This window comes from Eriocheir sinensis, chromosome 7 (assembly GCF_024679095.1).
Source record: "Eriocheir sinensis breed Jianghai 21 chromosome 7, ASM2467909v1, whole genome shotgun sequence".
Classification (NCBI taxonomy): domain Eukaryota; kingdom Metazoa; phylum Arthropoda; class Malacostraca; order Decapoda; family Varunidae; genus Eriocheir; species Eriocheir sinensis.
In genome coordinates this window covers 12,976,158-13,002,292 of record NC_066515.1, presented here as the reverse complement: position 1 = coordinate 13,002,292, position 26,135 = coordinate 12,976,158, and the positions used below count along the sequence as shown (strand labels likewise).

General features: G+C 43.2%; 1 protein-coding gene across 6 annotated transcripts in view; it reads left to right on the top strand.

Annotated features, from left to right (window-relative positions):
• LOC126992616 (myb/SANT-like DNA-binding domain-containing protein 3) overlaps nt 1-25,522 on the top strand; it is an 88,156-nt gene extending 62,634 nt beyond the window's left edge. For 4 of the 6 annotated variants that reach the window (XR_007746788.1, XR_007746755.1, XR_007746777.1 and 1 more), the window contains 3 exons: nt 3,846-4,852; nt 5,096-6,001; nt 6,203-9,154. Coding sequence is in view for 2 of the 6 variants with exons in the window: in XM_050851433.1 (XP_050707390.1) it covers nt 13,036-13,285; nt 16,973-17,154; nt 19,153-19,562 (842 nt within the window). In the remaining 4 variants the exon portion in view is untranslated. Of the gene's footprint in view, nt 1-3,845; nt 4,853-5,095; nt 6,002-6,202; nt 9,155-13,035; nt 13,286-16,972; nt 17,155-19,152; nt 19,708-24,420; nt 24,569-24,705 lie in introns of those variants that run through there. The other 2 variants (XM_050851433.1, XM_050851435.1) reach the window with 2 other exon arrangements.
• The last annotated feature ends 613 nt before the right edge of the window (nt 25,523-26,135 follow it).

The following is a 26,135-nucleotide window of genomic DNA, read 5'->3' as shown; positions in this document are numbered from 1 at the left end:
ACTCGCGTAAATCGAGGGTTACCTGTATCAATATAGTTTCATTTTCGCCTATCGGACTTATCGCTAGCTTGTATCGGAATTGTGGATTTATATCAGGTATCGGTTATTGGTTATCGCCTATATTTGTGTCTCCAGTTAACGAATATCAGTTATCACCGATAAGGTTTTTCATTATCAGTTATCGGTTATCAGGAATAAGGTTTTCTGTTATCATGCCCAGCTGTGGACAGGCGTGTCTCTTTGTAGAAGTCAAAGACGTGAGCATGTGTTCCCTTCATTCGCCACAAGACGAAAGTGCTCAAAGCGGAAGACAGTGGGTATAGTCAGTTAGGGCTGCCGCCTTGAGTTAAAAAAATTAAGGAACGCAATGTCCCATTCTCCAATACAGAACGAATCCATAGTTTAAGGAACAGGTGACAACACTAAAATTTCTCTTGTGTGCCATGACTGACAGCCGCTGCCCACGCTGGTGAAGGCAGGAGGAAGGGGGGAGGGACGTTATGACGTGTGTTTTACACGTATTTCAGGACGACCCTTGACAAACATAATCTTATGGACTGCTTTTGTGGTTCACCAAAAAATGCACTCACTGCAGTTTCAAAGTGCTGAATTTTATCTGCTTAACCTTTCAGACTCTAAAGTACGGAACAAATGGTGTTCAGTAATTTAAGGTAAGGGTTGCAAGTTGGCAAACCCTAGTCTCAGTCCGTGTTGTAAACTCGTAGGGATAGCACCCGTGCGCTTGTGTTCGATTGCATTTGTACTTTGGTGTGCGATCTTTGTGTTTTCAGCACTACAGTGTGCGTTCTTTGTGTTTGAACAATGTCCCCCAGAAAGATGGTTAAAAGGGATGGTGCTACAAAGAAGAAAACAGGAACAGCGGATACTATGCTCGCAAAAGGAACAGGGTAAAGCCTCAGCAGTTTGTATGCCCTCCTGGATGTGACTGTGACTCCCATTCACCATCTATCTCAGATGATACATCGGATTAACTCCATGTTGGTGGTCGAACGTAGTTCCGGTGTCTTGAGAGTAGAGAAACTGCGGCTACTAAACCCCGGTGCGAAACCTACACCTCAAACGTAATTAGCTGTTGCCGGAGTCTCCATAGTAAGCATAACACATTGATTGTTTTATATAATTCATCATTCCTATTTGTTGGTAAAATTGAACAAGTAGACGAGACTTACCTTGTGTCAGTTGAAGTATGCTTGTAATTTTACGAAGCAAGCCGCCTCTGCTAGAAGGGGAGCCTTCACATGAGATACACTTCGTAGCGCCACCACCAGACTTCGAAATATACGACCACCCACATGCCGTAAGATAAGCGTAACCGTATAGGACGGTGAATGAGTCCTAATCATGCAAGAATGGGAGGGAGTGGAGGGCATGTGAAGGCTCCCCTCTAGCAGAGGCGGCTTGCTTCGTAAAATTACAAGCATACTTCAACTGACACATGATAAATCTCGTCTACTTGTTTAATTTTACATCATCAAGCCACCCTCTGCCGAGAGGAGCCTCCACATAAGGCTTTGAAGCCATGTGGGTGTCGTATCTGATATTAGTTATGAATTTGGGTCAATAAAATATTTGTGGACACCGATGATCTACCGATATGTTCATGTACATACACGTGCACGTAAGTATGACAAAATTTCACTTTGACCTGTATAATTCATTTGACAAGAACATGTCATGATTACCCAGCTAATCTGAACAACTGCTCATCCATTGTGAAATGCTGATCTACTGCTGTGTAAACTTAGTGTATAAAATAATAATAATCCACATGCCTTAGCTGTGCACCACACTTTGATACCCAGACATGGTAATGTAAATGTTCACAAAATACAAAATAACATTGAATTAGTTGCCTGAGGATTATACATGGCCCGTAAAGTCCACCCATATGTTGTAGTAAGATACCCAACTCATTCTAATATGGCTTCCTGGAATGGGTCTGATTCGGCAATAATATGCTTGTCATAATATTTTGCAAAAGTTGTTTCTCTTGACCACCCCACTTTCACCATAATACACGTTACTGGGACAGCCATAGCCTTGGCCTTCGACGCTGCGGCTGGCTGAACACTGCCCGCTGTGAATTTGGCGGTGTCTACCCGACATGTGAAGCATGGTCCTGATCCAACGTGTGATGGTGTCTTTTGAGACAGGTTTGTGTGGTTTGATAAAGCTGATGAGTAGGTTATCCACCTTGTGTTTGTTGATCCGTCTGAGTTCCTCTGTCTGTTGAATGTAGGTTAGCAAAGTTTTACATACACACAAGCTGGCATCTTTAGAAGAAGCCTGAAACTTCACTCTTTGAATGTTATAGTTAGGTCTGCATTGTTTTTTTTTAATGTTTCCCCCCAACTGAACAGAAATGTAATCATCCCCTGTGCTAATGCCTGTTAGCACCAACAAGTGTAAAGTCTGGATTCTCGCCGCTTGTGTAAGTGCCATCAACATCACAAGCTTCAGGGTTAGTTCTTTGAGGGACAAGTTATGTAATGGATACATAGATCTAAGTTCCTGTAATACTGGTGTAACATCCCAGGTTTCCGTGTACCTGGGTTTAGTTGGTCTTAGATTGAACACCCCTCTCATGAATCTGTTAACCAGTGGGTGGTTCCCCACTCTACAGCCATTCACCACATACCTCACTCTCCTGTGGAAAGTTTCTGTCAAAAAGTTGATGATGTTGGATACAGTGGGATCAAGGGGATTGATGTCCCACCTATCACAAAATTGCATCCATCTTCTGATGTGTGGCCTGTATTGTTTCTCTGTCCCGGGTTTCCAGGAGGCCAGGATGATGTCTGCACCCTCTGCAGATATGCCCCGTTCTCGGAGTGTCTCCCGGACAGTAGGCATGCCATAAGTCGCATGTGCTTCATTATTGGGTGCATCTCTGTTGAGGAAGGGTGCATCAGTACATCCTTCCTCCTCATAATTATGCGGGGGTGCGCGACCAACATCCTGAGTATCATGCCCATCCATGGCTGCGACGGCCACAGGGGTACAACCGTCCACCCCTTGGCCCTTTCTGCACGCATCTTTTGCAGGCACCTAGTGATTAAAGAGAATGGGGGAAAAATGTAACAGAGGTCAAATATCGTCCATTTAATTGAAAAAGCATCGAAGTAAGCTGCCTCTGGGTCTGGCTTCCATGAACAGAAATGAGCCACTTGTTTGTTAAGTCTAGATGCAAACAGATCAATGGAAGGGGTGCCAAAAACGTGACATAGGTCTTGGAAAACAAGTTCATTCAGCTTCCATTCATGCCTATCGTTGACTCTACGAGATGCAATGTCCGCCATAACATTTTCTTTTCCCGGTATGTGTGAACATGTGACCCATGCATTATTAGCTACACACCATTCCCAAATTGAAGTAGAGATATCATTACAAATTAGTGACTTTGTACATCTATAAGGCTGGTAATACTGTAACCCTTCTCTCTCCGAGTTGCAAAATAGGCTTCATCAGTTTTGTGAAAAGTCTTGGACCCTCTGAAATACCATTTGGAAGACAAGTGAACTGGTAAACTGTACCTTGCCATTTAAAACAAAAGAATCTCTGTTGTTCCTCCGCAATCTTTACCGAGTAATATGCATGTCTCAGATCTACTGAAGCCAAATAGTCTCCTGCATTGATAAGGTTAATGGCTTGTTCAAAATTCTCCATTTTAAAGTGTATGTATGGGATATGGATGTTTAAATCACATTTAATACTAATGACATTATATTAAATTTGTGTGAAATTTATTCAGTGGTCTGTGTGTGTGTGTGTGTGTGTGTGTGTGTGTGTGTTGACGCCACATCATATATATGTATTTTTTTCAGATATCATGGCCAGGAAGTCCCTCACTGATGAGGAGATTGAAAGCTTTATATTTCAATCCGACGATGAGGCAAGTGATAATGAGACCCCAAATGAACAGGAAGATGAGGTAGACAGCGTGGATGACAACTTGATCGACGTCCACGACTCTGTAACATCACCACCATCAGCGTCCCTCTCTCCACCACCACCCACTACCTCTCACTTGCCTGCCTTTCCTGCCACATCTACCACTAGGCATGTGAACAGTATAGATGACCCAGACAACCTCCTCCCATCTTCTACCCCAATTACTACATCAGGCCAAGAAAACTTGAGTCCTACAGAACTCAAATGTCGGAAGAGAAAACGGGGCCCACTGCTCCCTGCCGCAGGAGAGGCAATACATGAATTAGATGTCGATAGAATCAAGACCAAGGACAATCATGTGTGGCACAAGCATAAGAACCCACACCTACCTGACCTGATGTGCAACCGCATTGAACCTGGAGGTCCCACAGTTGCAACAAATCAAGCTACCACTCCTGTTGAATGTTTCTCCCTTTTTTTAACAGATCGGAGTTTGGCGGCTGTTAGTGTTCACACAAACAGGAGAATACGTATTTTGAGGGAGAGATTCAAAACCAAAGAAAAACATACAACAAGTGATGTAAGCTTGTTAGAGTTGAAGGGTCTATTAGGAATCCTAATACTGTCAGGGGTGAAGAAAGACAACCACGTTCCAATCACTGACATGTGGTCTGAATTGGATGGTGCACCGATGTACAAAAGCACAATGAGTAAGGAGAGATTTGCATTTCTTCTGAGGGCTCTACGCTTCGATGATGCAGCAACGAGAAAAGAAAGGATGAAGGAAGACCGACTCGCTCCTATTCGTTCCCTTTGGGATGATGTAGTGCTGCACTGCCAAGTGTTATCAGCCTGGCCCACATCTCACCGTTGATGAGCAACTCCTTGGCTTCAGAGGACACTGTAGCTTCAGAATGTATATCCCCAACAAACCTGCCAAGTAAGTTGTGCAATACTTGTCTGTTATACTATGTTTACAGTACCTGTTATACTTACCTGTTATACAGTACCTATCTATTTCATGGTTCTTACCTGTTGAACAGTAGATACTTACCTCATAAACTTACTTCTACTCCTTACCTGTACTTCTGCTATCCTGTTATTACTGGTACCTGTGTTGACTTTCATTGCTTACATACTATTCATGAAATTGATAACTAATATTTCTTCCCTATCTTTACAGGTACGGCCTCAAAATTGTGATGATGTGTGATGCTGACTCGCACTACATGTGCAATGCTATACCTTACCTGGGTAAAGGGACAGTGCAGCTGTCAAAAGGTCAGACCCTGGGGGAAGTATTCACAGTTGAGCTAACCAAAGGCTATGGTCGTCGTGGCCGGGTAGTTACCACTGACAATTGGTTTACATCGCTGCCTCTGGCCCTGGCTCTTCGAAGAAATGACCTGGAGTTGGTGGGAACCATAAAGAAGAAGCCCTACCTACCTAAAGAAGTACAAACATTCAGAATGAATAACGGTGAGTCTGTGGCTGTCTTCGACTATGAAGACAAAGTTACGCTACAGTGTACCAAAGTCACATCCACGAAGAGGATGCAGCTGCTCTCAACAATACACCACAGACCCAAGAAAATAGAAAAGGACAAGACAGATATCCAAATGTTCTATAATGGTACAAAGGGAGGAGTAGACACCTTTGACCAGATGTGCGCTGCACTAACTTGTTCAAGGAAGACCCGTCGTTGGCCCCTGTGTTTATTCTATGGGATAATCAACCTGGTCATGGTCAATGCCTACATTATATCTCAGGGCAAGGAGAAGAAACCCATGACTAGAAGAAACTTCCACCGAGAAGTGGCTGAAAAACTGAGTTACCCATTGGCCACTAGTCGTTTACAGGGACAGGTGCGGCTATCTCGTGGCCTTAGGACTTGCATACAGTCAACCTTTGGGGTTTTGTTAGACCCTCCAACCCATCCACAAGACGCAGGCAAGACCATCAAGCGACAACGGTGCTACATCTGTCCAAGAGTGAGCAACGTGAAGACGAGACTTGTCTGTGGCACGTGCAAAAGGAATGTGTGTCCACAGCATCTCCACTACAGCTGCATGGAGTGCACAGATTAGAGGTGAGCTTCATTACAAGGCTTATATTTATAAACTTGGGGGCATTTGAAATTTTCATTTCCATTTTCATTCTCTTGTTATGTTTCCAGATCTTGTGGGCAATGACACAAATTTTCTTGTTTATGCATGTGTATTTAGGGACGACGTGACTTTTTCACGTTTTTACAGGGCAAAAAAATTACATTAAATTATTCCTTTCGCAGCATGTGCCGTAACAAAGACAGAGGGGTAGGGGCCTGCATGTGAAGAGGGACACTCTTCCTCTTCGCTATCGACAGAAATGCAGGTCTCCAGCACTCCTTATTCTTATTCTCAGGAATAATTTATTTTTTCTATTTTTTTTTCTAATAGTAATAAAATTTACCATTTTTTTCATGTATAAATAAAAGGATATTTTTTTATTAATATTTTTTATATACCCTCCTATAGTTAAAGTATAATCTGACAGAAAAACTGAACTGAAAACAATAACAGAATTAATATATTCGTGATTTTTAACTGTGGTGCCAGAAATGGCACCACGTCAGTGTTTATGACAAAAAAAATAACGTTAGTTATCCAGGGTTAAATGGAATTTAAAAAACACGTGGTTATGTTTATAACTCACCTAGACAATAACGTGGTGCCAGAAATGGTACCGGCTAACCCGTGGAGAGCCTGGTGCATGCGTGGAGAGCGAGACGTGACCGCCCTCCCCTGCCTCCTCGCACACACTGAACGCCTGCAGGTCCAAATCAACTGTCACTGTAACGCGATATGCGCAGATGCAAAAAAACATGATTTTGCGCAGCTACTGGTGCCAGATGTGGTACCACGTTAGTTATCCAGGGTTAATTCTTTTAAATTGTGCACCAACCTAAATTCACCGTTCTTCTTCTCCCTTAAAAAAATGGGAGAAATAATTTGATCCGCCTTCCTCTGCGTAACCTTAATCACCTTGAGCCTTAAGAGTTTGGTAATCTCCTCACAAATAATTTGTTGTTCCACCCTATTAAATTGATATTCTAATTCACTTAAGAATAAATGGTCAATGTCCTCAACTTTAATATCAAGGTGGCAATGTTGTTCAATATCCAAAATAATTGGGTCAGTAGTAATGCTACGCCACTCATGTGCAAAGTAATGCAATCTACCCGCTTCGAAGCCGTTACTTGCCTCTGCTATTGCCTGGGCCTGTAGTGTGTGCGGTCCCTGGCGTTTTTTGAGTCGGTGTCATGACGTGCAGAGGTTGGTCGTTGACTTCCCCTGGAGGCCGACTTGTGCAGTCCATAAGGCTGGAATCTGGAGGAGAACCCCCTGTGCGAGGTCCTTCCCCAAAAACCTCTCGTCCTTCCTCCGGCATATCTCCACGCAGCGGGTGGTTTCGTGGCTGTGATTTTGTGTTTCAGTTTCTCTGACTCCTCAATGTGCTTAGAGGACTGTGAGACGTCATCCCCAAACAAGAATCGGGTCATTGGCACCTTGTCTGAACAGAGGTGCAAGTACTTTTTGTTGATCTCCCGCTTCATCACAAAACGTCGCGCCAGGTTGTTCTTGTGGTTTGCATTGCCTAGCAAGGCCAGGGCACCGTTGATCATGCCCACTTTGTGTGCCACCACAGAGTGCTCTTCCTCTTGCGCCACTTTTTCCAGAGCCAAAAGAGATTTGGTGATGATAGTCGCCGCTTGAAGAATGTCCTTAGTGACGTCCTTTAACCGCCAGTCTGCCTTCTTTGCGTCGGTTCTGAGCGCTTCCAGAATCTGCGGGTTGCATTCCACCGGAGCGAGTGCATGACAGTTGCTAGGCCTCTTGGTGATGTCATCCGCACAGATGTCCTTATAATCCTCGTCCCGCATACCGTTGTCGAACACGAAGTTCACCATCTCGGCCACTTGTGGATCAATCTCCTCAGAAACTAACTCATGAGGGCCAAAGGTCTTAACCCCCTGCATTAAGGCGCTACTGCCAGGGGCATGCTCCCCAATTTCACCCTCCTCACTGCCTGAGTCATGGAAACCCGCGAATGAGGCGGGTGAAGCAGTGCGGGGTGCACCCGTTGAAGTACCTGCCCCAAAGTTCACCATAGCAGGCCCAGGGGTGGAAACCTGCCTTTCCGCCTTCAACTTGTCCACTCCACCTCTCAACTCCGACAAGGCCTCCAACACCGTGTTTCATGGGGCAGCAGGGGCCGAGGCCGGCGAGCAGGGCCAAGATGGTCTGTTTACTCCCAACCGCATGGCCCGCGAGGAAGACGTGCTGGAGTCCCGGCTCACGGTACGTGGGTTGGACCTGGTAGCACCCGCCCGTGAAGACCTGCTGGTCCTTGGGGTACTAGGCGACCCATGGGGTTCGGTTGAGTCTTCCCCTGAGGCCGACATGACTGCACACCTGCCGGAACACAAAAACACAACTGCCGTGGGCACGTGTGTAAACCTCAAACACTGCATAATAAAGCCATTTGCGAGGCTCTACCCGCTCCATATGATAGGATTATGGGTAGAAGGCACTGTACCTGCGTGACAGGTGATGTGGCCTTAACCAGACGAGTAGAAAAGTGCTGAAAATACGCGGAGCGTCGTGCTGCACAACCGCCCGGTGTGGCTCCTTAGAAGCAACTGGTAGTGGCGCTACGAAGTGTATCTCATGTGGAGACTCCTCTCGGCAGAGGGCGGCTTGATGATGTAAAATTACTTTACTACCGTATAAAATAACAAGTAAAATTATTTTTACATAGATATTTTTTTGAGATAGTGGATGCATTTATGGGATTACCATTAATTTCAATGGGGAAATTTGGTTTGGTTTACGAGTGTTTTGGTGTGCAAGCAAAATTGTGAAACTAATTAAATTCGTAAACATAGGTATGACTGTGTAGGGCCCTTTTTGGCCTCTTCATGATGGTTCCTTTATAGACTGTAAGCTGGCGCCTTCTGGGAGGAAAGCCAGCATACCTGAGAAAGCTGTTGCGAAGGAATAAGGAAATCGGCAGTTCGTTTTTTTTTTTTAGGAATACTTATTTTCCAAAATTGTCATTATTTTTCTATTTTCACACATTTTTTATAAAAATTCAGCTTAAAATTAAAGTAAGGTAAATAGTAAGTAAATACAGGCTTACGTGTAAGGTTAATCCTCAAAGTTAAGTGTGTTATGTTTGCTTCAATAAATTCATATATTTACTATGTTTTTTGATTTTCCAAAATGGGCTTGAGAAACCCAAGTTTAGTGGTTGTGTGACAGGGAAATAAGTTTAGTGCTCCAGGGTTAACAATCACAAAAGAGACAATAGTTATGTTACATCTTTTACTGAGTTGAGGGACATCTCTCAAGCTGTGGAATGCACTCTTATACATCATGGACATATTGTTTGTTTCATGTATGGTTAAAACTTAATTTCAGCGTGGCCCTGTGACGAGCATTTTTCTGGCTGGTGATTTCAAGTGTAGTGATAGGGTAAGAACAGTCCCAAGCTTCACAACTAATGATCAGAGCTGCAGTAGGCAAGTTGTTTCAAGCTGGCCTGAGGAGATGCTGTACGGGAAGGTGCACAAGAAGGGTGCGCATCTGTTCCCGGAGTTCAGTTCACCCGCTGGCATCACGACATTGTCAGTGTCATGCAGCACAGCCAACAAGTCTTGCCAAGATGGCGGCAAACATCCCGCCAAATCAGGCCGGGCCAGGGAGGGAGAGGGCAGTGAATGTAAATAAAACTGGAAACAGCCAGCGTAGTTCTAGGTGTGGCCAAGATCATCTCTCCTCCGTCCTCTTTCCTTCTACAAATGTTCCGTTCAGCTGCTGTGGGGTGTTGTGAGGGAGCATTGTGTAGGGCACCAGCTTGTTGGGATCAGCCTTTGTTTTTACAGTAAAGGAAGCAGCTCAACGGCAAAACATTGAACACAAAAAAAAACTGCCAAGCACTGGCCCGATAGAGGACTTTTTTTTTTTACAGCACAGGAAGCAACTCAAGGGCAATAAAAAGAAAATTGTATGAAAAAAAGCCCACTAATTGTTGCTCCCACAAAGCAAAAAGTAAAGAGTGGCCAAAAGAGAGCAAGAAGAGAGTAAGAAGGAGACTGTCCTGGCCTGCCTTGGAGGGGGTCACACAAGATAGACACATGGCTTCTTCATGTCCCGGGGAGTTCAGCCCTACTGTGATGACTGTTTGGTCCCCCTGACAGCCCGGCACTTGCTGGTCAAGTGCCCCAGTCTGGGGGACTTGAGAGAGCGGTACCTTCCCCAGTGTTGGGGTGGAGATGGGAGTTTCTCTCTCTGGTGCTGGGGAGAAGGGACTCTTACTGGGACATGATGTTTATGGCTTCCTACAGGAGGCTGGCATCTCAGCCTCCTGTAGGTTTTATTGTCTTTTTATTGAGTCATTCTTTTATCTTGTTTTTAATGAAATACTGTTTGGTATACAGTACCCTCTCTCGCGTTTCGCGATCCTCGAGTTTCGCGGCTAGTCCTAAATTCTTACCATCCTGACTTTCGCACATTATCACCCCGAGTTTCGCGCTGCTTTGACATGTACGGGTCACGTCTACTTTACCATCAGCGTCACGCACGCTACATTAAAAGGTAGTATCACACTGGAAGTTTTCCTCCAAAAATTGTGGCTATGGCAAGAGAGAGAGAGAGAGAGAGAGATTTATTAACATGTTACCCACGTTTGAACTTCCTGCCACCTCCTCCCTGTCGTATTTGGTTCAACTCGGCACAGCCTCAGTACCGCGCGAGCCCCCAACTCGAGAGGTGTGTAGTTTCACTCTGGTTATGAGCCCCTTGTGAAAGGTGAGATAGAGAGAATGAAAACAAGAAGGGTGTGGGGAGGGAGGGTCAGAAAGGAGAGTCAGGGCTTTGGTCAGGACATGACCTGACTCAGGTCAGGTCATGTCCATAACTGTCACACACACACGCAAGGTGAAATGAGAAGGATGTGGGGAGGATGGGGCAGAAAGGATAGTCAGATCAGGGCTTTGGTCAAAACATGACCTGACTCAGGTCAGGTCAGGTCCTGACTTGTCACACACACACACACACACACACAGAAGGGGAATGAGAATGGTGTGGGGAGGGATGGGCAGAAAGGAGAGTCAGATCAGGGCTTTGGTCAGGATATGACCTGACTCAGGTCAAAACATGACCTGACTCTCCCTTCTGCCCCTCCCTCCCCCACCCTTCTCATTTCCCTTTCTGTGTGTGTGTGTGTGTGTGCGTGTCATGACATGATTTGAGTCTCCCTTCTGCCCCTACCCCCCAACACCCTTCTAATTTCCCCCTATGTGTGTGACGCACACCCGGAAAAGTTGCCAGTTGCCCAAGCTGCCGCCAATGCGGCAGGAAGGAAAAAAACCTGGTGTTGCCAGTAGCCACAACGGTTAGAGAAAAACGGCCATTGTGACATCGCCTTAAGGCAGTGAGGCCACTGATTGGGTGAGAGCCGGCGATGACGTCATCGGACTCCCAGTGAATCACAAGCATGTTTTCAGAGCTCAGCCAATCGTAAGGCTTCATCTATGGCTTTAAAATGACCCGTTCTCTCTTCCTGTTTTCCAAGGTACATATTTTGAGATAACAAGGGAGTAAAGGAGGAAAAAAAGTGAGCTCCGGGGGGCAGCATGAGCCAGTTATATTGGCACCACTATAAAGAGTTGCCTGCGCCATGACGGGCTTGGGGCCGACCATTGGGCCCAGATGGATAGCCTACCGGCGCCATAGGCCACATGTAAAAAAAAAAAAATCTCCACGGGTCGGAACAGATCAGCGCTTTTTCAGTGTTTTCAATATCTTGAGTTTCACGATCCTCAAGTTCAACGCTAAACCTTCGGAACGAAGCGAGCGCGAAACTCGAGAGGGTACTGTAGTTTTAAAACGTAGTTTATTTAATCTTTTATTCGGCGCCACATGACCCTGCAGTTGCGGTGCCAAGACAAACGCCCCAATAAGCAATCAATCAATTTCTGGTGGAGAGGTGTCTTGATACACTCTTCTTGAAAGAGGTCAAGTCATAGACAAGAGAAAATACAGACGAAGGAAGGCTGTTCCATTGTTTAACAGTGAAGGGGATGAAAGAGTGGAGATGCTGGTTAACTCTTGCAGAAGGGGTTTGGACAGTATAGGGATGAGCTAGAGTAGAAAGTTAGGTGCAGCGGGGCATGGGAGGGGGGGAGGCATGCAGTTAGCAAGTTCAGAAGAGCAGTCAGCATAAAAATATCGATAGAAGATAGAAAGAGATGCAACATGGCGGCGGAATTTAAGAGATAGAAGACTGTCAGTAAGAGGAGGAGAGCTGATGAGACGAAGAGCCTTTGGGCCGTTATTTAAAACTGTCTGCCAAGGCGGTTTTAAAGTTGGTGAGGAAGGCCGTACTTCAAACACCCATTCTTCGCCAGCCTAAGCGACTGAGAGTGATTGCCTGTGGTAACACGCCCAAATCCTGCTAGATGTAGCACCTTATTGTCTACAAAGCCTATGCTGAGTACCTGCTTTAGGTGCATCAGTGTCACCTTCGGTGAAATTTATCAAAAACATTTGGGTGCCAGGCATCTCAACAGAAAGCGACCCTCCTTTGTTTATTGTCCATATGTGACATCGACTTCCGTCCAAAAGTGTTTCTCTCCACCCACAACTCCTGGTCTTAAAGGGCATCACCTTTCATCTTTCCACACTCCTGATGGCGGTCAGCGTTCACCCAAGGCCTTGGTTCATCTCACATAACAACTAGCAGACAGCTGAGGGCGGAGTATAATATGCTGGGAGCGGAAGCCGGTGACCTCACTGAAACAAACACCTGCCCTCTTAGTGTTGGGATGTTGTCAAGATGCCTGATGCTAATAAAACAATGAGAATGATTAGCTACATTTTTGATTAATGATAGTGTCACTTATTATATTGAAGTGTACTTGTTACAAGTCCCAGAGAAACACAGGTAATTTATGAGAATTGAAAGAATAGCTCAAGCTTCATGGGCCCTGTGACCCTAAGTCACCCAGTACCTGCTGGTGGCAACTCTGTAATATACCTCATTAATTAAGGCTCATTTGTTTCCATCTTCATTGTGCAGTGTGCACCACGGCGTCGTTTTCGGAGAGATCTGCTTCCCGATCATCTCCCTTATCCTCAGTTGATAAGGAGATGCTGGTAGACCTCATCAAGGAGTACATTGAGGTCATCAATGACAGGAGTATGAAGTTTAATGCCATAAACAAGAAGGCAGTGGCGTGGCAAGAGTTGGCCAGGAGGTTCAATGATTTGACGGGCAACAGGAAGTCACCGCAGCAAGTCAGAAAAATATGGGAAAACATCAGGAATAGGTAAGTAACATTGATTATACTATATGAGCTTTCAATGCACTTCTTTATGAACGTAGTTAGAATTGCAAATGATTAATAAAGCTGATGAATATATAAGGGAGTAGGTAAGAAGACACCTACCGAAATGGGCATAAGCCACTCTTGGTGAGGTATATATGGTAAGCAAGGAGGGTGCTGAAGACCTCCAAAGACCCTTCCCATGTCCTCACTATCTGTTTCCCTATTGTCTCATGAACACCAGAGAGTAGTTCAGCATACTCTATAAAGACAGATTCCCTCTCCACACCACACTACATTCACACAACATTTCACACAGCATTTCATCTATATTTCCTCCTGCCTTTGACTTGAACTCTTTCAAGAGAAGTGTATCAAGACACCTCTCCTCCCGAAATTGACCTCTCTTTTGGCTGCTCATTACTTTTGTCTTTGTGGGAACATTGATTAGTGGGCTTATTTTTTACACCTTGTTTTTTGTTGTTGTCTGTGAGCTGTTTCCTTCCCTTGAGGTGTTTCCTTAGCTGTAAAAAAAAAAAAAAATACACATCTCCCAAAATTTTACTAATTCAAAATGGCTACAGATCAGTGCCTCGGAGTCCCTGCCTGGGGAGGGGGACCAAAAAATTCCCCCAGGGAGGACTCCCTTTCTGGCTGCCAACTTGAGAGGTGTCTTGATAAGTCCTCAGACCTTTTTCTTATCAATTTCTTTAACATTCACGGTCTCCGTTCCAATTTCCATTCTGTGGAGCACCATCTCTCCTCTAAACCTCACCTTCTCTTCCTCACCGAAACACAAGTTTCTGAGGCCACTGACAGCAACCTCTACTCTGTTCCCTCCTACTATCTCTATCCTAAATTTCAGTCCAAAGCTGGATGTTGCACCTACGCGCACAACGACAACACTTGCTCTTGTGCCCATGACCTTGACTCTTCTGAATTTTCCACCATCTGGTTAAAACTTTATTGTCAATCTATTACTAAATACATCTGTGCTGTTTATCTCTCACCTAACTCTACTAACTATGTAAAATTCTTTGACTATATTTGAACTCTAAAGTGGAGCACATCTTGACCCACTCTCCCTTCGCTGCAATCTCCATCCTAGGAGATTTCAATGTTCACCACCAGCTTTGGCTTTCATCCTCTTTCACTGACCAGCCTGGTGAACAAGCATACAACTTTGCTCTCCTCAATGACCTAGAGCAGTTGGTACAGCACCCTACACATATTCCCAACTGTCTTGTAGACAGGCCCAACATACTAGACCTCTAACCCTTCTGCTTACTCTGTCAAACTGTTCTCTCCATTGAGCTCCTCCGATCACAACCTTATTTCTGTATCCTGTCTTATCGCTCCTGTACACCCTCTGGACCCACCAAAGAGGCGATGCTTTTGACATTTTGTGGTGGGACGACCTGAGGATGTACTTTTCCAATTTCCCGTGGAATGATTACTGCTTCCAGGATAGAGACTCCTCTGTGTGTGCCCAGCACATCACAGAGGTGATTGTCTCTGGAATGGAGGCACATATTCCACGTACTTTCTCTACTCCTCATGCTAAAAAGCCTTGGGTTAATCACGCTTGTTCTCGTGCTGTCAGAGATAGAGAGGCAGCTCACAAAAGGTACCAGAGCCTTCGCACTCCTGTTAACCATGATCTTTACATTTCTGCACATAATTGTGCCAAATCTATTCTTTGACTTACCAAAACCTCTTTCATCAATAGAAAATGTCAAAACCTTGCTTTTTCTAATTTTTCCCAGGACTCCTGGCACCTAGCCAAAAATATCTCCTCCAATTTCACTTCTTCATCTTTTCCTCAACCCAGACGGCAGCACTGCCATCTGGGCTCGGCTGAACTCTTTTCTCAAACTTTCTGTAAAAACTCCACTTTGGATGATTCTGGGCATATTCCTCCTACTTATCCCCCCTCTGACTTCTTTATGCCCATTATTTAGGTTCTTTGACTTCTTTATGCCTGTTATTTAGGTTCTTAAGAATGATGTTTTCTATGCCCTCTCTGGCCTTAACTCTCAGAAGGCTTATGGACCCGATGGAGTGCCTCCTATTGTCCTTAAAAACTGTGCCTCCGTGATGACTCCCGCCTGGCCAAATTCTTCCTCTGCCTGTCAACATCTATCTTTTCTTCCTGCTGAAAGTACACCTTCATACAGCCTGTGTCTAAGAAGGGTGACTGCTCCAATCCTTCAAACTACCACCCTATAGCTTTACTTTCATGTCTATCTAAAGCTTTTGATTCAATCCTTAACTGAAAGATTCAAATGGACCATTCCACTTCTGACCTTTTATCTGGTTGCCAGTATGGGTTCCGGTAGGGGCGTTCTACTGGCGATCTTCTTGCTCTCTTAACTGACTCTTGGTCATCCTCTCTTAGCCATTTCGGCAAAACTTTTGCAGTTGCGCTAGACATATTGAAAGCTTTTGATAGAGTCTGGTGCAACTCTGCTTTCTAAACTTTCAGATTCTATCCTTCTCTCTGTTCCTTTATCTGCAGATTCCTTTCTGGCCGTTGTGTCTCTGCGGTGGTAGACGGTCACTGTTCTTCCCCTAAACCTATCAACAGTGGTGTTCCACAGGGCTCTGTCCTATCACCCACTCTCTTCCTGTTATTCATCAATGATCTTCTTTCCATAACAAACTGTCCTATCCACTCATATGATGACGACTCCACTCTGCATTATTCAACTTCTTTCAACCAAAGACCCTCTCAACAGGAATTACAAGACTCCAGACTAGATGCTGCAGAATGCCTAACCTCAGACCTTGCTATCATTTCCGATTGGGGTAAAAAGAACCTTGTGTCCTTTAATGCCTCAAAAACTTAATTTCTCCACCTATCAACTCGACAGAATCTTCCAAACACCTATCCCCTATTCTTCGACAACACTCAGCTGTCACCTTCTTCAACACTAAATATCCTCGGTCTATCCTTAGCTCAAAATCTCAACTGGAAACTTCATATCGCCTCTCATACTAAATCAGCTTCCTCGAGGTTGGCCGTTCTGTATCGCCTCCGCCAGTTCTTCTCCCCCGCACAGATGCTTTCCATTTATAGGGGCCTTGTCCGCCCTTGTATGGAGTATGCATCTCACGTGTCGGGGGCTCCACTCACACAGCTCTTCCTGACAGAGTGGAGTCTAAGGCTCTTCATCTCATCAGCTCTCCTCTTACTGACAGCCTTATTTCCGCCATGTTGCATCTCTTCTATCTTCTATCGATATTTTCATGCTGACTGCTCTTCTGAACTTGCTAACTGCATGCCTCCCACCCCTCCCGCGGCCCTGCTCCACACGACTTTCTACTCATGCTCATCCCTATACTGTTCAAACCCCTTATGCAAGAATTAATTAGCATCTCCATTCTTTTACCCCTTCACTGGTAAACTCTGAAACAGCCTTCCTTCGTTTGTATTTCCTCCTGCCTGTCGATTTGACCTCTTTAAAGAAGAGTGTATCAGGACACCTCTCCATCCGAAATTGACCTCTCTTTTGGCCACTCTAGACTTATCACTATATGAGAGCAACAGTTAGTGGGCTTTTTTTTTTTAGATCTTTTTGTTGCCTTTGAGTAGCTCTCTGTGCTGTAAAAAAATAAATAAATAAAATAATAAAAGCAAAGTTTTTTTGAGGTAAGAATTGGGTGTTTGTAAATCCTTCAATTTTTCAGAGCCAAGAAGGACTACTCCCGCAATAAAGCAGCGAGAGGGAAGACTGGAGGAGGCCCCACACCAGCTCTTTTTGACCCTATCTCAGTAGCCGTTCTCCCCCTGATTGAGGATGAACTCGGGCTGGTGCACCAGGAATGGGAGAGTGATCAAGGATTTCATGGTCAAACTGCTTTGAGTGTTGGTAAGAAAGTAATGAAACTGAAAATTTTGGTTAGGGTGTAACCACCAGGGTTGTCTGATTAAATCAGCTGAAATGACGATTTTGTGAAGTCTTCAAAATATTCAGCCGTATGAGGTTAGTCACATGTAGCAACCATATCCACTATATATACACTGCCATTTGAAGTTGTGACTTAAACACATGTTAATGTTTAATGGTAAATGTTATCACATCCATCTAATTAGATGTTGTTTCATTTGTAAGCTCTTGGCACATTTTCCATATTCTTTAACATAAATCATGGATTGGTGTGCAATTTCTCCTCGTGTTGGGGGAGCACATCCACGCTGCAACTCTCCAGCCATTTTACATACCTGAGGATGGTCTGTCAGTCTGAATGGAGGGTTGGAAGTCATTACTGCAAAAGGGTTTATCTTGGATATTTCAATCATAACACTGGCCAACAACAATTTTATTGTCTGAAGTTTTTAGCTGATTTAGGACAATTTTGATGTGCTGAATTCCAAAATCACATTGTTTTTGCTCAATCAGGTCAACTTTTCTATCTATTGCCACATGATGTGTTTTACGTTTTTCTTTTACACGCACAGGTATTTTCTATTTATATGAGGCAAAATTCTTCCTTATTTCTTTAAATAAACGAATTCTGAAGAGTTTACATGCGCCAGTTTTTGACTAACTGGTATTTTTGTATTTTGTTGTAACAACAGTCTGGGTTCACCAAGTACCTGTGGTTTCTGTGCATGGGGGATAGTAGGGACAAAGCTCAGCATTACACGAGGAAGGAGTGGCCTGTACGGGAGGAATTGGTGCCTTGTAGAGCAAGGAACGTCATAAACAACCCTCTGGTGGACAGAGACAGGATACTCTTCTCACCGCTGCACATCAAGCTCAGCTTGATCAAACAGTTCACCAAAGCTCTGGATAAGGATGGTGGCTGCTTCACTTGTGCCAGGCTTTTCCAGGATTAACCATGGAGAATTTGAATCCTGGCACCTTTGTCGGTCCTCAACTCCGTCAGCTCATCAGAGATCCAGAGTTTGAAAACTCAATGAACGAAGTGGATCTGGAAGTGTGGAAGGCTTTTGTTCTTGTCGTGAAGAACTTTATTGGCAACAAGAAGGCCAGGAACTATGCAGAGCCTGTCACCAATATGCTGACTGCTTTCAGAAACCTCAGATGCAACATGAGCATCAAAATGCATTACTTTTTCTTACATATGGATCGGTTTCCTGAGAATCTGGGATCAGTGAGCGACGAGCAGGGGGAGAGATTCCATCAGGACATGAAAGAGATAGAGACCAGGTATCAGGGACACTGGGATGCAGTCATGATGGCTGATTACTGTTGGACTCTGAAGAGAGAAGACATCCCTACCACTGAGCTTTCTAGAAGTTCGAAGAAACAGAAGTTCATGCCCTGAATTTTGAACAATGATGACCTAATATCCAATTTGCATGTACTTACCTTTATCAATGTCGACTATGCAGTGTACAATTGTCAATTTTTGTAACAATTAATGAATTGTGTCAGGAAAGTTTATTTTTATTTTAAGAACCTATTTGGATGAGAAATATTAACAAAATCAACTGAAAATATCACAAAAATGTAATTGATTTAGTTTTAAGTTTGTTTGTTTTTTCTTTTTCTTTTTAAATCAACTTAGCACAAATACCTGACCTGATCGAGAGAAACAGGTGTCATTTTCAGATTCAGCAGTGCAATTTTGTCCAAAATCAGTTGAAAAAACTGACTTTTTTTTTCCCCTGTGTAATCAATATTTTAGGTCTTTGTGGTGTCACTGACTTTTGACACAGTTAAGTGCAGTGCAGTGTCACATTTAAAGCACTTTTCACATGTGTGTACCCATTATGTCAATGGACTGATATTTTTTGACATTGTGCACACACCAAGTGTAGGTTGTTCAGTTTCCTTCAGATTATTAGATTGTTATATTCTTGCAGTTTAATACATTATGTTCTGTTGTTCTCATTTCAGATGATGGCTCAGTAACAATTTCTGTGTCTGAGGTTGAAGACAATGACACTAAAGATGCAGGCATTGCTGTCACACCATCTCCACCGGTGCCCAGTCCTCCTGCTGACACAAGGACTGGTCCATCAACCTCCAGTCAGGTGGGACGTTGTACGAAAAAGAAAAAGCTTGCGTCCCAAGAGAAACAAGAAGCTCTCAGACTAGCAACTGAGAGAAATCATTTGCTGCGGGAAATGGACCGGGAGGTACACCAAAAACGGCTCGAACTGATGGAACATGAAAAGAGGTTGGCAACAGAACATTATGCTAATCTCTCAAAACTTAATGAAAACCAACTGGAACTTATTGAAATTCAAAAGAGGTATATTAGAGAATACCATGAGGAAAACTTGGCCAGACTGAAAAATCACTAATCATTTTTTATTTTCTCCTTTTTTGAGTGTTTGCACTGCCTTTAATTTCTGGAATAAAACAAATGACTGTGTCATAGACTATTTTTGTTCTTAATGACTTTCAGGAACACACAAAGGATTGTGATATTAAACATCAAAACACTTTTCCAATGGATTTTATTAGCCAACCATATAAAACAGATTGCACAAAATACAAAACTTGGACAAAAAAAAAATGTTTTCCATAGATTCTGAAAAAAACGGATTAGCTGAGGGTAAAGTACACGCTTGTGTGTTTGCATGTCATGTGTGTGTAATGGGAGCATATACTATAGCTATGTGTGACTGTGGAGCTCAGAGCTCATCCCTGTCCAGTTGACCTTTTGAAATTGTGGTGGGAGAGCCATTAACCTGTTACAGCTTTTTTTCACCTCAATCCCAAACCACTATCAAATTTTTTCTATTGCATAAATCAATTGAAAATTATCTAAAACTAAGGGGAAGAGGTATAATAACACTCATATCGGCTTATTTTTGTCTATGGGTGATGGTTATGGCGTGCGCTACTTTGCGTCCTCCCGCCTGGCCGCCAACCTCCCTCATCTTGCGCGCCACTCTGACGTTGTATTATTCTTGTTTTAGTGATGTTTGTAAGCAGTATGATTGTCTTTTTGACTGTATACATCAACAACTTTGTAAAATTTATAATAATAACTAAATATATACTATTTGTGTAATACCATACTTTCATTTTTATCAATGCGTCTCTGTCGATCTTACTGTCACTCATTATTGTCTTGGTAATAATATGTAAGAAACACAAAATGTTTTTGTGGGAGGTCGAGGATGAATGAAAAACACGTCTTGCTCTGACCTTTACTGAGTGCTGACTGAGTGTTACAAGCATAGCTGGGCACGATAACAGAAAACCTTATTCCCAATAACCGATAATGAAAAACCTTATCGGTGATAACCGATATTCGTTAACTGGAGACACAAATATAGGCGATAACCGATACCCGATATAAATCCACAATTCCGATACTAGCTAGCGATAATTCCGATAGGCAAAAACGATACTATACAGGTAACTCTCGATTTACGCGAGTATTGCGTCCTTGAAGAGGTCGCATAAATCAAAAACAATGTAAATCAAACAAGAGGTAGGTTTCTGTCGAAAAATAAATACCGTATTTTTCAGCGTATAGCGCGCACTTTTTTCACATAAAAAATGCCTGAAAGTTTAGCCTTGCTCGTTATGCGCCGAATGTACAAATTTTTAATGATTTTTTTTCTTTGGGGTGTTTTTAAGGGTCTGTTTTTCGTCATATCCAATAACAACGGCAAACTTACCTTTATTATTGTTTATAATCCTTCATAGTCCATGGTTGTCTTATAATATGTTACCATAGAATACAGGGCGATCTAATAACTACTATACAAAAATGTAATAGGTGGAGGATCGCCCATGCCCTGCTGTTATCCCGTTTTTCCGTCGGGCGCCATTTGTATGATCTTGATCTTGATGTCACAGGTGGCTTAAGATTGTATGACTAAGGAGCAGTACAAGCTACGTTAAAAATCATATTGGAAAAAAATATCCATGTGTTCATTATTAATTATTAATATTAGTGAGAATAATGGGGTAAATATGATATCAGAAACTGTACATCATGAGTCTTGTACGAGGAGTTATTTCGCGCAATACCAGCCCGGCCGCCATTTGCATTGTTTACAAATCACACAACCACACCCATACAACAAACAGCTGCATGCCGCGTGTCACCAGAACCGTGTGAATTGTGTCTTGCCTAGTTGTCTGTCATAACCTACGAGTGATGGTGGGAATAATATGCTTATTCACTTCATACAGTGGAGAGAGAGAGAGAGAGAGAGAGAGAGAGAGAGAGAGAGAGAGAGAGAGAGAGAGAGAGAGAGAGAGAATATCCGTATCACCGAGATATCCACTCAGGCACTTAGTCTCAGCCTCACTCGTGTGAGGAAGAAATGAGGGACACCATGAGCTGCTGGCTAGTATTGGTACCGGTAACGACCGGTCTGGTACCGGTACCGTACCGTATAGCTGGTACCGTTAGTACCGGTACTGGTACCGGTACCTGCCCACCCCTATTGTTGAGTAGCGTGGCAGCGTGGGTACTGTATTGTTGTTCAAGTGGCGCACGGGAAGAACTGAGCTCAGCTGTGTGGCCGCGACGCCGTGTGAGTCCAGTTGCGTGTGACATCTGGTGGCCACTCCATAAAATATCGCGTATAAGTGGAAAAAACGTGTAAATTAAACATTTATTTGGATTTTGGACCCCGCGTTATTTAAAAAACGCGTAAACCAAACTCGCGTAAATCGAGAGTATTGATATTTCAAGTAGAAAAACATTGGTGAATTCAAATTTTCATTATCTGTATTTTTGAAAACTTACAAAACCTGAAAACCACACGTTGACACGTACATATGGATGGTAATACTAGAAACGACTGAACCGGTGTTGTGTTATTTGGCTTCCCCACCGTCAAAAGCTGGCGCTTTTGTTTACAAACACTGGTCTCTTGTGAACTGCGCATGCTCAGACCAGCAAGCGTAGACCTGTACAGTTTCATTAAGCTTTTAAACCGTAATTAAGAGGTGCTGGAAGGCTAAATCAGACATACAGTACCACTACCACCATCCCCGCTGTTTCTAGAACGACACTCTGTACGAATTGTATCTATATGTACAGAGTCGTTCTAGAAACAGCGAGGATGGTGGTACTGTATGTCTGATTCAGCCTTCCAGCAACTCTTAATGTGTTAAAAAGCTTTGTGAGACTGTACAGGTCTACGCTTATTGGTCTGAGCATGTGCAGTTCATGAGAGACCAGTGTTTTTCTTTTTGATATATTGATTTTTGAGTAACAAAAAAAATAACCTAAAGTTTTGATGTTGATGATCTAAGTATGAAATATCTTCACCGAAGATATTTCATACCCCAAAGTTTTTCATACAATACCGGGCCACGCATGCGCAGTAAGGAGACAACGTTTTTTTTTTTTTTTTTTTTTTTTGCTGAGGCGGAAAAAAAGTAGCGATTATCGCTAGTTTGGTTACAAAAGTAATGAAGATACCGATATATATTTAAATAAGTAGCGGATGGACGATAACCCGATTTTGTTATCAGCGATAAAGTATCGCGATAACGCCCAGCTATGGTTACAAGTGGCGCGCGGGTTGGTGCTGCCGCGGGTACAGCTAAACATTATTGTACACCCTACATCCCCCCTCCAAAATAATACTCTATATTTGATACTTAAGAAAGGGTGTACTGTAAACAAATAAAAATAAACTACAACAGGGCAAGGCAAACAGGGCGAGTAGCCTACGCCTCATAATCCTTCAGCCACAGATCGAGGGCGTTTCTTGTCCCTGTTTGGGCGTCTGGGCTGGGGTGCCGGGAAGGTGCTGGTGGGTGTGCTGCTGGGGTTTGCAGTTGGTAGAGCACCTGAGGTACTGCTTGTCCCAGCTTTCTCACATTGTAAGTGTCTCCGGTTCCTCAGAGACAGAAGGCCGCTACCGTCTAGCCTGACAGTATATTGGCAGTACGGCAAGACCTCTATTATCACCACTGGCAAAAGATAAAGCCTGGGTAACTGTAGCTAATGGCGTCTACGAAGAATGGGATTCCCTCAGTAAAGAAGAACAAACAAAAAAAAGTAAGTATTAGCATTTATTTACATTTTCAGAGGTACAATTATTTCAATACTGGTATTTGTCTTGAAATGGAACAGCACCCACTCCAACAAAGTAGTCAGCAAAATAATCCCGAACTTGAATTCCTAAAACACGAGGAGCCGGCCCGGTGTTAGTGACATCACGGAATGGGGACTCCGCAGCTTCGTCATAATAATTGACTCCATCCTTTCGTCTGACGAAATTGTGTAATATACAACATGCTTTGACAATAGAATCTATAAAATCAGGTGCAACCATGATCGGTTTGTGAAAAATCTGCCACTTATTCGCCAATAATCCAAATGCGCACTCCACTGAACGTCTAGCCCTTGAATGTCTGTAATTATAAACTCGTTTACGATAATCAAGTTCCCGCTGAGGGAAGGGTCGCAAAAGGTTGGTATGCACTTTGAAGGCTTCATCTCCAATAAAAACAAATGGTTGGGGGTCATCATTAGTGCCAGGTAAGAGCTTAGGTTGTGGGATATTGAGTTGTTCCGAGTATAACTTTGATCCGAAAGCACTGTTTCGAAAAACAGTAGAATCACCTTCTTGGCCGTACGACCCCACGTCGATAGAGACAAATCGAAGGTTAGCGTCAGCAACAGCCATTAGAACCACTGAAAAAAACTTTTTGTAGTTGAAGAATTTTGAACCAGAACTGCGAGGCTTCATACAACGAACGTGTTTACCATCAATGGCTCCCAAACAATTGGGGAAATTAATTTTCTTTTCAAAAGCCTCGGCAATCTTATACCATTCTTCAGTAGTTACTTCGGGCATTTCAATATCTTTCAAAAGAATCCAGATTGCTTCACATGTATCAAAAACTATCTTAGCAATGGTACTTCTTCCATTATGGAATTCAAATTGAAGAGCCGTGAAGGAATTCCCCGTAGCCAGGTATCTGCGGAAGAACAGAAGAGGGTATAAAAATTTCTCCCTCAGCCAACAGGTATTATAATACATGAAAATATTTTTGGGAAAAATTACAGGAGGGACTCACCCAAACTTTGAACCTAACCTAACCAACCTGCATTAACATTTGCATTGGGGCTTGTGGGCGTATATAAGTGTACTCTTTGAATGTAAATTTACACTTTTTATGAAAACATAGTATTCGTGTTTTATACTCAAACTGAATTTTGATTCCTTACAGTGAACGATATTAAGCTCAAATGGAAGAACATGAGGGATTCAATGTTGAAATCCCTTCAAACAAAGAGTGGAGACTGTGCCTCAAAGAAAAAAAAATATGTCCATTTTGAAGCTCTGACGTTCCTTCGTACCAGCGCCGAAAAAAGAAGGTAAAGTCTAGAGTCTAGAGTCTAGATGAGAAGCATACTATTTAAGATGCTACTAACTAGGAGGGCCTCCTGTATATCTAATTCTTTATATGAGTAAAGATTGCCGGGTATTACTTTGCATAATTGTTTCTTTACAGTACAAGTAGCAACTACGAAGATGACAACACGGCTGATCCAGATCCTGATGAGTCCGCGATTCTGGATGATGAAGACGATTCATTAATGTCAACCTCGTCCATCGACCCTCCAGAAAGCCGCCGAAAGGGGGTCTTAAAAAAACCAAGCCAGCCATCAAAGATAATCCCTTTTCAGGCATCCCTCATTAGCAGCCTGGACCAGGCAACAAAGACACTTCAGTCGCCAAAGAACGATCCAGAAGATGCAGACAAGTCGTACTTGATGTCCCTACTCCCAGATTACAAAAACCTAACTACAGCAAAAAAGTGGGAATTTCGGACATACGTAGCCAATTTTTTCCAAAATGTGTATTTAACCTCTCCTCCGACAACCTCGCAACAATTCTACTCACAGAACTATTACCAACCTCAGTGGCGTGGAGGAGATCAACAACAATTTTGCTCAAATACTAATACTTCTTATTCAGCAAGTTCATCTCCGACAGGTTCTGTGGCGAGTCCTTGCATCCCCTCACCCAATCCACAGTGAATAAAAAATGGTAAAAAATTCAGTTCTAATAATTTTGGCCGTCTATCAACAAAAGATGCATTACATTTGCGTATAAAATGAAGCCATTTCAGCTAACTTTTTTATATGCAGCAGGTCAAGGAATTTAAAGTTTTGAATTATCAGTTTCTAGAAATTTATGATGTAAAGAATAATGTTATGTTGCTTTTATTTGATAGCATATCAATTCAATGAACCGAGTGGATACATGCCTTTCTTTCTTTCTTATGTCTGATGTTACACTTCTTGTTTCTTCAAATAAACGGTATTGAAAGCCATGTTATTTTGTTTTATCCAATTTCTACGTAAAATTAATCTTGCTATAATGTATTCTTCTACTCAAAAACCTATAGTATCAACTAAATATTTACAATTTGTTTACATAATATAAATATCCTTACCTGAGGGTGATGGTCAACCTTTTCTCTGCAGATATTGGCTTTCCAAAAGAAGTATCTGTCTTCGTGATCGCAGGACGTAGCACTTCGAGCAGGTGATCAAAGGTTGATATTGTCATTCGGAAGTAGGTGAAGAATTTATCGTTGTGGTTTCTAATATTTGCGTAGAAACGAGGGAAAGGATCTCGGCCACGGTTATAGGGGTGAACGGAGCAGGTCCGGGCACGTCCAGGAGCATCCAGTAAACCTTCGCTTTCAGCAGCGCACAAAGTTGCAATTTTAAAGAAATTTGCCACATCCATCCTCCGCTGATGTCCGAACAACACTGAACCGCACTGGAGGTCGGTTTGCCGCTCATAGTATGTCAGGTTCAAACTTTCGCGGTTTGCCGCTGCCGCGCGCGGCGACGGCAAACCGCTACAGCACGCGGCATAGTATGTCACTACACTAAGCTGCGTCTGGATCATGTAAGAGCTGGCCCCATT